At 40.5% G+C, this 15,114-nt stretch overlaps 1 protein-coding gene across 1 annotated transcript; it reads left to right on the top strand.

Moving 5' to 3' along the window:
* The first annotated feature begins 5,974 nt into the window (after positions 1–5,974).
* On the top strand, positions 5,975–13,597 carry LOC125715057 (uncharacterized). The gene is made up of 4 exons (XM_048986283.1): positions 5,975–6,331; positions 8,645–8,836; positions 11,006–11,095; positions 13,364–13,597. Exons 1-4 carry the CDS (start codon positions 5,975–5,977, stop codon positions 13,595–13,597), a joined length of 873 nt encoding a protein of 290 aa, XP_048842240.1.
* The last annotated feature ends 1,517 nt before the right edge of the window (positions 13,598–15,114 follow it).

Below are 15,114 nucleotides of genomic sequence, written 5' to 3'. Positions count from 1 at the left end.
CTAACCTGCTAAAATGCTAACATGCTAACAAGCTATGCTAACCTGCTAAAATTCTAACATGCTAATATGCTAACATGCTAATATGCTAACATGCTAATATGCTAAGTTTTGAGATAAGTGCAGATTCTGAATCTAGGATGCACAATATGCCTAGATCTAACGCTTCAGCCTGATCTGAGGGGTTAGGGTTAGGGTGAGGGGGTTAGGGGTTAGGGTTAGGGTTAGGGTTAGGGGTTAGGGTTAGGGTTTAGGGTTAAGGTTAGGGTTAGGGTTAGGCAGCAGTGCTTGTAAACGGTACTAAACCTTTTCTGGTAAAGAGCTGGCGAGAGTCCGTAATCAAACCAGCTGTTCAACAAGCTGAAAGGTGAAGAAAAGTGATGTTCTCTGTTGCTCCCATCTACCGCTGTTTGTCTTCCACAGCAGCAAAGCTACAGTAAAGCTATACAAGTTCAAATAGAAGCTGTTTGTATGCAGATAAACTGTTAGCTTAGTTTGACACAATATTTAAATTTGGCAACTTGCAGCAGGTTTACAGCAGCCGTCACACTTTGTCGCAGTGATACCTGCAGCATACAGGGCTGAGTCTAAAGGGGAACATGGGGTGTACTCAACTAGATCTATTGCAAGGCTTTAATAATATTATTCTGCAGATTTAGATTAATATGAATAATATTACATAATTATAATAATGTTATAACAGCCCCAAAAGCCTTGGGCCAGTGAAACTCTGAGACACTGAATTATCCAACCGCCACATGCTCCTTTAAAGGCTTACACACACACACACACACACACTCATTCTCTAATACACTTAAACACAGACTCTCACTCACCTTCACTTACACACACGAACATGAGCACAGCATTCTTACCTCATTCAGGAGATACAATCCTGTCAAAACTTTTTTTTATGACTCCTATAAATGTACAAGAACACAGAGAGTAAAAGCCATTTTAATTTATGCCTTAGTTTAAGATATATGTATACTTTTTTTCAGTAATTTTATTTGACATCATTTTATTTTTGCATTTAAGAAAGTGTTTTCTTTTAAAAAGCAAAACAAATATGTACATAAATGCACTAAAAGGGTTTAGTTCTTTAGTCAGTTGTTGTATGGAGTTCAGTCATTAAAAATGTTCCTAAAATGGAACCTATGAGTTATTCATTTTAAGAATAGGTATGATTGCTCTTTAATAAGACAAAAGTATTTCTTATCCGATTACTCGATTAATTGATGGAATAATCAATAGAATACTCGATTACCAAAATATTCGATAGCTGCAGCCCTAGTCATATTATTTTCAGCTATATTCGTGTATTTATTATGCAGCATTGCTTGGGAAACAGATCCTATGACACCCTGATACACTAAGTAAATTTAAATTAGTCCCAAAATACAGGCTCCAGAATAAGTGTGCATGGTAATACCGCAATATGTAGCATTTGCGAGGGTCACTCTGGTCCCGATGGGGAACTGACCATGACCAGGACTACATCTTGACCATGTGGGTGGGACACTGAGTGAGGGATTTCCCCTTACAGGCTTCGGGGAGAAGAGGCAGGGTTAGAGCAAAACAGCAGAGAAGCGTCAATGTAAAACTGTTTGTTTCAGCGAGGAAAAAATAAAGAAATCTTAAAATTTGGCAGGTGTGTTGGGGGACAAACTGTAATGCAGCACAGTCAGGGTCACAGCTATTGAGGACAAAACAGAATAAAACAAATAGCTTAAAGACCCCAGACCCCGGCAAACAATATGTACTGGAAACTTTTATAGATTTGTGTCTCTTTAGATGTTGCTAGATGTTACGGCTTCACTTTTTAAGGTATTGAACGGGTAGCTGAGACAAAGTCAGATATCTGTGAAGGTTACGATTCTGTGAAGGTCACAACTCTGAAGGTCGCATCTTTTGTCGCTGGTAAATTCGTTGGCCTTGGGATCCTAATTACACACAAGCGAGAGATCAACAACAGTGAAGGCAAACTTCAGATAGAGAGAAATCGGTTAACAAAATATGAATCGGAGCTTTCAGCATGTAGCTCCTCCACATCACAGCAGTCACCCTACAGATCATTCCATTGGATGGAGACACCAGCCTCAATGCCTCACATGTCGTTGTCATTTGTCCTGATTTGAACTCCTTAGGTCAATGTTTCTCTATCCAGTCCTTGGGGACCCCAGACAGTGCAGATTTTTGCTCCCTCCAAATCCCAACATGCCTATACCATGCTGTTTGGTTCTGGGAGGGAGCAAAAATGTAAACTATTTGGCGGCCCATGAACACTGGATTGAGAAGCACTGCTTTTGATAGAAATGCAAGTTTCACTTCAGAATGTCATTAGACATTTGTTGGTATTTACCCTTGTGTTTCGGGAACTCTACAAGTATTAGACCAGCTATATGTTGCAGGGCTCTCCTGATCTGATGATTTTCATCTTTCCCCCCAGGTTGTGGACTGAAGATTAAAGACGTCCTGAAGGATAATGAAACACTCAGCTCCTTCATGCTGTGGGAGGTGTTCTTGCCAGATTTTGTCATTCATCAGCTAGTAAATGCCCAAGTGCGACTCAAGCAGGTAGGCCTCACTCCTCATGCCAGACCCTTATTTCCCCCTTTATGGTCTTTTTGTCATAAGTATCTGCATCTCACCATTTCATAGACTTCAATTATACAGCACCTGTAAAAAAGGTTGTCAGTACCAAAGGCTGGCTGGCGTGAGATTTTCAGTTTGAAGCAAGTCTGCACAGCATTTATATTTATACTTTATTACTTTGTGAATAGTCTGTAGGGATTGCAAACTACCCAAAGCTTTTGATGTAGGTAATTTTAGGTTTACAGTGGAATAATATACATTTGCTGTAAGATTTCATGTGTGACTGTGAGATTCTGAAAGCGTGAGTTTCCAACTCTTCAAGTCTGGACATTCCTACTACAAATCATTTGTTCTTCAACAATATAATGATCCTAAGCACACCTTGAGGTTATGTAGTATTATCTTATGAACAAGGAAAGTGATGGAGTGATATGACAGATGACCAGGCTCCTACAATCCCCAACCTAAACCCTTTAGAGATGGTTTTGGATGATTTTTAGATGTGCCCAGAACTCATGGAAACTCCTTCAGGACTGTTGTAGAAGCATTCCAGGTGGCTACATCTGGAAGCTGGTTGAAAGAATTGAAAAGAATTTGAAAGCAAAAAGGGGCTATTTTAAGAGTCTAATATTTTGTGATGTTGAACATTTCTCTTGACCATTGCAATATTTGCTATATTGCTTCATTGCCTCACAGCCTTGTACTGTAAGGAGAGTAACAGCTAAAATTGAGTCAAATGCATTAAAAGCAGGTGTGTCCAAACTTCTGTTCATCCATCTCCCAAATGGTTGGTGGGGTTATGGGAAAATCTGGATCTTTAATAATGTACAGATTTGATAATCTCCTGAATAAATAGTGATCTGGTAATATTATGCATTCTCTACATATTTCTGCTGTTCTCAGGATTTTTGCTCACTTACTTATCTTCCAAGTGCTCTTCTGGCTCCCTTTGATAGCTCAGCGGGTAGAGCAGAGGACTGTAGGGAAATGCAGATGGACATCCTTAGGTCACTGGTTTGATTCTAGCTTGAAGGAGCATAAATTTTCCCCTGTGGAAATTCAAGTTATTTATCTGTATACTTTTTGATAATTTTGCTGATGTCCTTGGTTTCTATTGGTTCAATAGCTTACTTTTACATTACCGTGTTGTCATTACATAAAACTTTATTGATTTTACTATTATCCTTTAACAGTCCTGCTTCATTTAGCCTTAGACTCATTTAATTTTGGTATTGTTTTTTTTTCTTAATTTTTATCTTAAAGAATGTTCTGGAAGTTAGCTACCCCACAGAGGACAGCTTTGATCCATAGCTACATCTGGCCCTCTGCTGTAGAATAATATGCAGGATGTGAAAGCATATGCAACCCACTGGCCAAAAGACAAAGACGAAAAAAAAATCTACGGACTGACACTTCAATGGATTTCAATCAGCTTTCATATGCAAATTTTATCCCAAAAATGCAAACATTTCACTGACTTGGCCTTTCTCAAGACTTGTCAATTCACCCCGTAGCTGTTTGAAAGGAGTACACACTGGCTGGGTCCTCACTTAGCAACTAATCTGATGAAATCTTCCAGCCATCTTTGTGATCAGGGCACCTCAGGTTTTGGCCAGGTTGGCACTGGGCCCAAGCACACAAAAACACAATGTAGAAATTTGTGGACTTCTGCACGCACGCAAACTGGAGCACGTGCGCTAAGCACGCTCACAAGGCCCAGACGCATGCAAATTTCTAGAGAGTGGACAAATGGGCGTTGAAGTCAGATGTAGGATCCCAAGGAAAAGGAACATGTGGGACAATTAATTCCCAGCAGGTGCCCAGGAATGTGTGTGGTATCAGCAGGACCCTGAGGTGCCGCTGGCCAGCCCCAGCGCTGTCCTCCATTTAATTATTGTACTTCTACGCTGGAGATTGGACATGAGCCAGACCTTAGGACCCAACCAGTTCTCAGGCCTGATTTCTGTTCCTGGGGCTAGAGGAGGCAGCGACTCTGACGTGACTGGCATTCCCGAAGTTCTTGTGAGGGCAGATGCGTAGAGGAACTTACAATCTTAACTGGACTTGATACGAGAAGGGTGCAAACTAATGTAGCTCAGGCGTTACATCAAGTCACGCAGTTGGTTACCCTCTGTGACAACACAAACAACCTATCAAACGCATCTACTGCTGATACCTGATTAATTTCCATGTCATCTGCAAAGGCAGAAATATTTACTGCAAGCTCTTCTGCCGCCATTACTCATTCTAACTAAACGAACAAATCCGTTGAATGCTAGCGAGGCCCTAAACAAGGAAGTGACGTCGTTAATGAAGGTCCACCTTGATGAGCGGTCTGACAGTTGGGAATTGCAAATTGAGTTTTCTCCCGAACATGCAATGCAATTCCCGGGGACGCCATTGCCATTTGAATAAAGAGGCAAAAAGCCCATGGTAATACGAAATGCAATTCAGTGATTTGTTATTCTATTTGTTATTCAAAATATTTTTAAATGAATTAAGGATTTCATAAGCACTTTGCACATTGAAATGTTGATTGCAGAATGTATTTTCAAATTACATGCACAGATTAAATATTGAAATGACAAATGCATGCTCTGATTGAATATTGAATTGACAATTGCCAAATGAATTTCCATTTGAATAAAGAGGCAAAAAGCCCATGGCAAAACGAAATGCAATTCAGTGAATTGTCATTCTATTTTTTATTCAAAACATTATGAAATTAATTAAGGATTTCATAAGCACTTTGCACATTGAATTGCCGATTGCAAAATATATTTTCAAATTACATGCACAGATTAAATATTGAAATGACAAATGCATGCTCTGGTTGAATATTGAATTGACAATTGCAAAATGAATTGCCATTTGAATTTTTGTGCTTATAATCTTCCATGGCAGTGCTCCTCTGTTTAGCCATGTCCTTAATGTTATGGTTCCCTTGGTTATGGAACATCTGATTGTTTGGTCCCGCCTCCTCTAGCTGCTTGGACCCACCTTCTGTATAATCGGATTGGTTATCTCTCTGAACCAATCATTGTATTAACACCTTTCCTGTAAAGCTCAGTAATCTTTTATGTGTGGGTAGTTATTACTATATTTGTGACTGATGTAAGGCACCTTAGATCCATTCATGCATTAATCGTCCAAGTAGCCGGGGTTGCAGGAGACCCGGAGACAATCTCATGCAAAGGGCGGTCTGGATGGAATGACACACCTTCTCAGTTAAGACAATTTTTTTATGGAAGGCTCTTACCCAACAGGCATACGCATGTGTAATCCGGTGTTCGATTCTTTTTTTAAATTTTATTCTGCGGAGTATGAATAGAACATGGTTGTTTTACATTCCTGTATCCGTTTACTTTAATTGGGTTCTGTTATGTCCGCCAATCGGGAAAAGGGGCGGGAGCAAGAGACTGGCGGGAACGAGAGACTCTGGCGGGAAAAAAGGAAGACTGGCGGGGAAGGAGAAGCGGACAAGACTGCTCGTCTTGTGAGCGACTGTTTCAAGCCGTGGAGCGGTGAGAAATGCCAGCGTACCCGGTCAAGAGAGAGAAGCCGGCTGGAACGGGAGTCGCAGGACTGCTCGTCTTGCGAGGGGCTCGCCACAAGCTGCGGACAGCGGAGAATCACCAGCACAGCGCTTCGGAGAGGGAGAGTAAATTCGCCCTACGGGAGGGAAAGACCGTGGGATGAAGGAAAGATATTTGGAGCACGCCTGGAATTGGGTGGACTGGTAGGCGTATTATTTTTTATTTATTTTGTTTTTGCTCTTCAGAGTGAAGCGTCCATTTTTTTCGTTTGTAGTCACTACGGACGCAAGCATCAACCAGGCCTGCCACGGTCCTTTGCTTTAATTTTCTTCATATTTAAGTGTTTGATGGACTACCGGACCGAGGGTTATTGTATATTTGTTGTTCTTTTTGAATATGTTTGAATGTATTATGTTTGGTGTCGATTAGTGTCATTTAGTAAATGTTTTAAAGTTAACTGCGTCATTGTGTAATGAAGGGAAAACGGTGGCTGATTTACGGAGCTATTGTGCTGCCAGTAGTTCTAAAGGGGACAGTGAGGAGTCACTTTTTGAAGTAATGGGAGAGTTGTTAAAACAGGTTTATAAGGGTCAGTCTGAGGGTCAGGGTTACCGCCGCCCCAGGGTTTTTTCAGGCATCACTCCCACTCCTGCAGGGGAGGAACCCTTGGAGTATTGGCTGGAGCAGGCAACTTTGATGGTAGAGGAGAGTGATTGTCCTGATAGAGAAAAGAGGCGTAGAATACTGGAAAGTTTGAGGGGCCCTGCTTTAGAGATTATCAGGGTTCTGAGATTCAGTAAACCTGAAGCCAAGCCCGAAGAATACCTGAAAGCTATAAACAGTGCTTTTGGGTCACCAGAATCTGGCGAGGATTTGTATTTTGCGTTCCGTTTTATGCAACAAAAATCTGGTGAAAAATTATCAGATTATTTTAGGAGACTGGAACCTTTCCTGGCAAAAGTGGTAAAGAAAGGAGGAATATTGGTAAGGGATATGGATAGGGTAAGGGTAGAGCAGTTACTCAGAGGAGCAGTGGGCGCTGATTTGCTGTTATTACAATTGTGCCTCAAAGAGAGGAGGAATAACCCCCCTGCTTTTATTGACTTACCGAGATTCGGGAAGAGGAAGAGTATGAAAAGTCACGGCAGCGAGTAAGTGTTAGGGTTCGTAATGTTGAAGCTCAAGAGGATTCTGTTGTCAGGATTTGAGATGCAGGAGTTAAAGGCTGATCTAAAGGCCTTGAAGGCTAAAGTAATAGCAATGAGCAGCAATCCTAATGCTACTAGGGATGCTATGGAGACACAAATTTTACCTTTGGAACCATTATCTGTGGATAAGGACAGGTCAGATGTTGTTGCACTGCAGAAGAGAGTTAGTAGGCTTAAACAGAAGGTAAGGACATTAGAAGAGGTCAGGGGACGATCGGTTTTGGCTAGTGCTGTCAAACCGATTTCAAACGAAGGCAGTTCACCATCTTCTTACAAGACATATGGCATGAGAGAGGCTGACCGTTTCTGTTACCGTTGTGGAGGAAACGGGCATATAGCTAGGAAGTGCACGTATCCAGAAAATAAGGAAGTGATTAAACTGATAGCTTCACTGCGTAGAGCCAGGGAGAAACATAGTAATAGTGACTGAGAATCTGGGAACGAGGCATTGCATTGTTCTGTAAAAAAACAAGCCATACAGTTCAAGTCAGTAAATTCTGTGCCGAAAGGTTTAGTAGGGCCCATATCTACAGTGCAGCTTAGGATCAATGGTCACCCGTGTACAGCACTGTTGGATAGTGGGTCACAGGTAACTATTATCTTTGAGAAGTGGTATGCACAGTACTTGTCTAATGTCCCCATCCACCCTGTATCTGGTTTAGCCATATGGGGCCTTAGTGAAGCCAGTTATCCATACAAAGGCTATGTGGTGGTGGAGGTTCAGTTCCCAAAAGAGTTTACAGGTGCTCCTGAGACATTGTCTGTTCTGGCACTGATTTGCCCGGGCCCAATTACCCCAGATCAGACTCCAGTAATCTTAGGGACTAATGCCAGTTTGTTTCAGAGGCTCACTTCTTTGTGTCAGGGAGCACAGGGTGCAGAGTTGACGCGTGTTTTGAGGGCCACCGGTACCTGAGGGACTGAGGGTTCTTGTATATTTGTTGTTCTTTTTGAATAATTTTGAATGTATTGTGTTTGGTGTCGATTAGTGTCATTTAGTAAATGTTTTAAAGTTAACTGCTCTGATAAATCATTTTCTGACATTTTCTGAAAGCTGGATCCTTTATGAAATATTTTCCATTCCAAACCCTGAAATGCCTGTTCTGTTTGAGGAGGCCGGGGTGCAGGACATATGGTATCTGAAGGTTGGAAATCCATTGTCACTGCCGGTGAAATTTGTCTGTAGGGCTGTGTTTTTAACTAAGCATGCCTGTTTACCTCATATGTATTGGGGCAAAATGATGTGATTGTTGTGCAGAGTTGGTAGGTCTGATTGATGTCATTTCCTGTGTGCTCCTTGCTACCTAGTTTGCGAGTGGAGTGCCAGACCTAAGGTTGAAGGATTTAGCCTGCTGTCAAGTCCTCCTGGAACGTTACATCCCCAGTCCTGAGGGTCTGTGCGGAGTGCGTGAAGCCGTGTGCACCCTGAGCCAGCAGAAGCTGCATGCCATTGAGGACAGCATGTACGACAACATTGACTTCTTCAAGCTCTTCCACTTGGTCAGTCCTCTCAAGCTTAATTCTTAAGGGTGATGATTCTTCTTGCTCTCATCAGGCCCCATGTCTGATTTAGCATCAGAAGGGGGCTAAAACAGTCATCAGTTCTGCAGGATGGAGTGAGAACTTAGTCTTTAACACTTAGCAGCTATTACTTTCATGCTGACTGCGAAGCCAGTTTCCTAACTCTGGCTTATAGAAGAGGATGTTTGACTAAATGTGAGCAGTGGGGATGCTTTTGAATCCTAGCCCTCACAACCATGACGGTAAGAGCAGTTCTTAGCTACAGGGCTTACATTTTAACAGAATAAACATGGATGCTTTAGTGGGACATTGGGTGATTTGGGGTCTTTCACCCATGTTTTTTATATTGAGGACGGGCAGGGAAGTGATGCAAGGTTTCAGTAACCAAAGCTACCGATCTGTAGAGCAGGCACGGTCGATAATAAAATGTGGTTTACTCGGATATTTTTTTCATGTAAGGACATATTGTCATCTAAAAATGGATTTGTTCTCCCTGTTTTGTGGGTGAAGTCATGAGGTTTGAAGTTCTGTCAGTGTCATGAAAAATTGTAATATTAAAAATAAAATCAAGGAATAAGTTCATAGGCAAATGGTGGTTTATCCTATGCAAAGCTAACAGGAAAGAGAATATGTTTGCATTCCCTGATACTAAATGGACAGTACCACGTTGTGCTTGTGTGTGGAGCGCACATGTTTAATTTTGGTTTAATTGAAATTCGCTGCTAACAAGAGTGGTCGTTACGGTCATTTCTGTTGAGGCGGTGGGGAGGGTAGTGGTGTGATTAGCTGACCTGCTGAACAGCAAAATAAGTCAACGTCCAATCAGGCTGGAGAGATTGCCAGCTCTGCCTTTTCCGCCCCATACAGATAAGCAGTTTTACTCCACCCCCATAGTCAAGGCCCATGTTTTTCTGCATGGGTCTTTCCTGTTGTAAACAGCTGTGGGGGACAGTTTCAATCACAGCCCATGCATGGGAATTTGCGTTTTCAGTACTGCTACCTCTTGATCTGAAGTGATAAGGGAGGGCGAATGTAAGTGGAAGGATGTGGATTTTTGGAGTTCTCTTTATCGCAGAATGTTTCCTGATTTATTTATTTTTTTTAAATAGTATATATTTTTGTTTGTTTTTCTCTGGTGGAAGACTAGCTATTATTTGGAATAAATGCAGGTTTTTTTTTATTAAGGAAGATGCTGTGATTTCCAGCTATTTAAAATCTAAAATGCATCTTAAGTCTAATGAAGTATACAGTGCACAGAAAGCCTTAGGAGATGGTATCACAGTTTTCTGAGTTAAAAAGTTAATTTACAAGCAGTCTCATTGGGTGACTTTTAATTAGTAACACCTTTACAATACAGTAACAAACACCAGACATTTTTGTTTAGTATCACTTTGGGAGCCAGTGATTACAATTACAATTAAAAGGAAAATGGCAAGAACAGAACTGAGTCCGTCAGAAAAAATATAACGCATACTAAAAAGGAAATGTATGTGTGGAGATGTATTACTTCTGGCATCTTACTCTGAGCTCTTTTCCTTATTAAAAAAATTAGGGTTAGGGTTAAAAATTTTCCCAACAGAGTATTCAGATAGTATTCATAGCCTGGGTCTTTATTGAGCTAGTATCCGAACAAATTCATTGTAGAGTCTTAAAGCATGTAAGTCGCTCTGGCTAAGGGCGTCTGCCAAATGCTGTAAATGTAAAATTTGCTTGTCAATAGACTTTTGTCATGAAACTATATGTTTGCGAAATTGTTACATAATTAAGCAAGCGCCCCAAGGCCACATATTAATTCATTTCTCTTTTAAATAAGACAGTTATTATACTATGTATTAAATATAGCATGTAAATCCCAGTGAGGTGGTGAGACTATGCAGTATAAATGCAGCATGTCATGGTCTAAAGATGCCATGAGCTGCCTATGCATGGGTATCAAAGGCTAAGGAGCCCCCCCCCACCTCTCCACACCTGCCTCCAATATTTAAAGCAAACAGGAATTGCCACAATATAGTATTTCTCCCAGTAGTGTACACCTACCTGTAAGTGTTACATATTGTATGATTGCATTAAAACAATAGACATTTGGCTTATTCAGGCTTATCCTGCAGTTAATGTGTTTACTTACCCATAAACTCTTTCCCTACTCAGCTTCCCAGGGTGCTTGACCGCCACACTGCTGGCCCCGATCTGCGATTGTGGGGCAAAGTGCTCTTGGGCACCTCCAAGAAGTTGCACCAGGTAATGTTACTCTTCAAAAAAGCTTCAACACCTTGATATTAGAGTGCTAGATAGTGGATAACGTCAGGGTGTTGAGTTACACATATGAGTAGCACTCAACATCAGCCCTGTTTAATTGTTGAACTTTTGCTTGTGGCTGTTCAGTTCAGGTAGAAGGTATTGAATGTGACATCGTCCAGGGTAAGCTGTCGTGAGCTTACAGATGAAAAGGGGAAGTAGGTGACCCCATTGTCGTTGACCCAATTGTAATACTGTGAGTGCATTCCGGATTGAAAGAAGCGATTATCAGGTATCTTTTCACAAATTTTCTACCAAAATTGATCTTTGACTGAAATTCTATTATGTTAATCCCTTTAAAAATGCTTGAAATGCAGTCCGCTTTCACACAATTTAAAAGGTATCAAGAGAGACGCTAAAATGTCTATTGTGCTGTCCTGTCGTAGGTATTTTTTGATACTGTGGTCCATTTCTGTCTTATGGGCTCATCTACTGCTGCACAGTCTACCGTGAGTGCTGCATGGAAGCACTGCATATCCTTCTTAACGGCAGGTCTAATAAAACCTACATACTTATTTCTCACATATATATGGGACGAGGAGGAACTGACCAACAGTTGTCCTTGAACCCATCCATTATTTACTTATAATACTTATGATATATAATCATGTGCCTTGCAATAGGTTGGTGGACCATGCTCGGTTATTCCTTGCCTTGTGCCCATTGTCTCAGGATAGGTTCTGGACCTCCATGACCCAATACGTTTTCTATACCAGGATAAATGGTATAGAAAATGAATGAATGAATAATCCTGGCTTTCCTTACCTAGATGTTCAAATTGTTTATTACCAACTGCTATTAAGTCTGTCTATGATAATCATCTAATCTACAGTGTCTTACATCTTTTCTGAATTTTTAAGTTATTTGGGCCAACTATGCCAAGAAGGGAGGTATATAAAGTGTACTAATGTTTGTAGAGTCTTTTAGACATTGCATTCATAGAAAATGTTACTAATTGAACAAGTCATCATAATTGCAGTTTAATAATAGTTAAAAGTAAAGCACATCTAACTGTTTCTGTTTAATTGTATTTACATTAATTGTATTTACATTAATTGTATTTACATTAATTGTATTTTCCCTCTTGAACATTGCTTTGCCTTCTGCTTTGTGCTTTGCAGGATTGACTTCTAGTTACTATATTTTGATTAGGAGAAATCATCAGAAAATGTATGGATGAACTATGAATTTTTGCACAGGATAGAAGTGGAAAGATCAGGAAATGTCTTTTTATCTATGTCCCTTTTAACTATTGCCAAAAGGATTTTAGCTTGACCTTTCTGAATTAGAGTGGTGAAATGTCACCCTAGTCCCATTGTGGTTTCTTCAAAAAAAAAAAAAAAGCGATCAAGTAGTTGATCAAGTAGAAGATGCAAGAGAAAGTTCTGGAGGTGGAGCCTGTAGTAATATTGTGTTAGTACAGCTATTGTGTAATAACTCTGGGCCAGCTCTGGGCCTTCTTTCAGAACAGCATGCACATGAACATGGTCCGGGTGCGGCTATTTATCACATTCTCTTACCCCTTTGCTCTGTACGTGTGTGGTTTGTATGGATGACCTGACCAGTGATGTGTCTGTGTTTAATGATTGACTGTCGGCTGTCAGGTGGCTCATAGGTTGAATGGGAACAACGGGGTGAGTATTTCTATACAGGTTGCACTTTGGGTCGCTCATACCTTTTATGTAACTTGAGGTACTGGCATCCCATCCTGGTTCTACTCTTGCTTTGTGTTTTATGCTGCCTGGAATAGGCTCCTGGTGACCGTCTGACCCAGAATAAGTGGTTGATGGAAGGATGGATGAGAAATGGACACAGACGGATGGATAATTTGTTGTACAGTTTGCACGCATATCCTCATATATGTGCCCTTGTGAGGTAAAGTGGGCTATCCCACAAAAACAAAGTCTTGAGAAAATGAGCTCCAAAGTTGAAATTTTTTCAAAAAATCAGTGTGCCTATACCCTACAATTGATATATATCATAGGTAGCACAGATCTCGGTATATTTAAAAGATAGGCCCTCAATAAATACTGCACACTAAACTCATTTTTGACTGACATGTGGAATAGCCCACTTTACCTCTCAAGGGCACATATTATCTCCACATTATCTGTTAATATTTGTCAGGCTTTATTTAGGATCATGTATTTTACTATTGTAGGCTGTATTGCTTTATTGTTATAATTGTGAAACTTTCTGGGCCTCTTTCAGGATATCATCTTGAAGCCCATGATATCGGATTTTATTGATATGAATGTAGAAAGTATGGGGTTTTCCTCGAGACGCATGCTTAACGTCCTGTTTACTGGACCACCTGCTGATCATTCGTATGATATGCCGAATTTTGACTGTCTTACTGATCAAGCCATCCTGCTACTCAAGGAGTACGGAGAGGTCATTCCTTGTTATAAGCATCAAGAAATTAAATCTGCCAAATGTTATTAATCTGTAAAATGAAACTAAAGAATGAAGATCTATTTTTTCTGAACTCATTTGTCCTTATGCATTTTGTTTTGTTCACTTATAAAATAAATAATAACTACAGTATTAGCTTTATTTTTAATTTTTCAGAATATTTTCACTCATTATTCAGAATATTTTTCATTGCTTATAAGTACTTCAAGTAGAACATATTTGAAACAATTATGTTATTATAGTGTTGGATGTTTTTAATATTTTCTTCTAGTATATGACTCACATAGGCTCTGATTCACAGAACTTTACTCATGATATTTATAACCAGGAAAAGTGCAAATAAGTGCAAACAGCCAAGAAACCTCTGTGTGGGCACTGCTTTAACTATTGTGCCATTAAATTGCTTTCCAGAATCCCAAATCTCTGCTTGTTTTAGGGTGAAACAAACTTAACAAATATCAAACAAATAAAAAAATTGTCTACTCTCCACAGGGTTCTTTTGAGATGATTAAAAGGTTGCCGAAAAAGAACTCGGTACATTTTCTTTGAGTTGAATTGCATCACATTAGGGTATTTTGAGTAGACAGCTCTCTGTCACCTGCTCAATTCGTCTTTTTAGCCTCCTGGTTCTGAGGCCAAGGTCTGAAAATGCACGGGGCATGTAAATGGAGAAACATTGTAAAGCGCGAGTAGGATTTGCTCCTCATTTAGCCTTTGTCCCCGGTCGGGCTAAACAGTACTTCAGTGTGACAGATAAGCCCATCTGATTGAGCCAAATTAGGCACATCTGTCAGTCTGCACCAGCTCCACAGTTTAGGCTTCAGACAGTATGGTCTGTCAGTCTGTGTCCATAGAGATCGTTTTTCCGGGAGATGCCTCAAAATGTAGATCACATATGCAAATACATGTCTATCGTCGCATTCACCCAAGTGATGCCCATTCTTGTTTATCTATTATATGCTTTGCTTTTCGTGTCGCGTGTTTTATCGGATGTTGGAATGACACGTCAGCTTTCAGGCCTGGTCTTGGGCCTTTTTTGGCTGTATTGTACAGTATTTTGAATGGTTTGAATGGTCTAAAATGCTTGTAGCTTTTTTTGTACATTGCCTATTTTGATGCTAATTTCTTCACTTGATTCTACTCATCTACTCTGATCTGAGGAACTTTGTTTCTAGTGTCGACGACATTCCTAGGCGGAGATACGCCCACTTCCGGTTATCTCACTGGTGATTTCCTGGAGCTGCTAGATTCCCTCAACCTACAACAACATGTTGATGTCCCCACACATTCCAGGGGTCACACACTTGACTTGGTCATTTCAAACTTCGCCCCCATCAGTAATCTACAGGTATATGATCTTGGTATCTCGGACCATAAAGTAGTGTCAATGGAGCTGCCCTTTCTCTCCCCCCATATCAAACCAAAATGTCAGATCCATTTCAGAAATCTGAAGACCATCAATGCAGATGCCCTGGACCTTAAATTTCTCTCCTCTGAACCTGTCAGCAGTGCAACAGCAGAGGTGCAACATGCACATCAATTTTCTT

This window comes from Brienomyrus brachyistius, chromosome 19 (genome assembly GCF_023856365.1).
Source record: "Brienomyrus brachyistius isolate T26 chromosome 19, BBRACH_0.4, whole genome shotgun sequence".
Lineage (NCBI taxonomy): Eukaryota > Metazoa > Chordata > Actinopteri > Osteoglossiformes > Mormyridae > Brienomyrus > Brienomyrus brachyistius.
The sequence above is the reverse complement of the archived record's forward strand: the minus strand, read 5'-3'. Positions and strand labels throughout refer to the sequence as shown.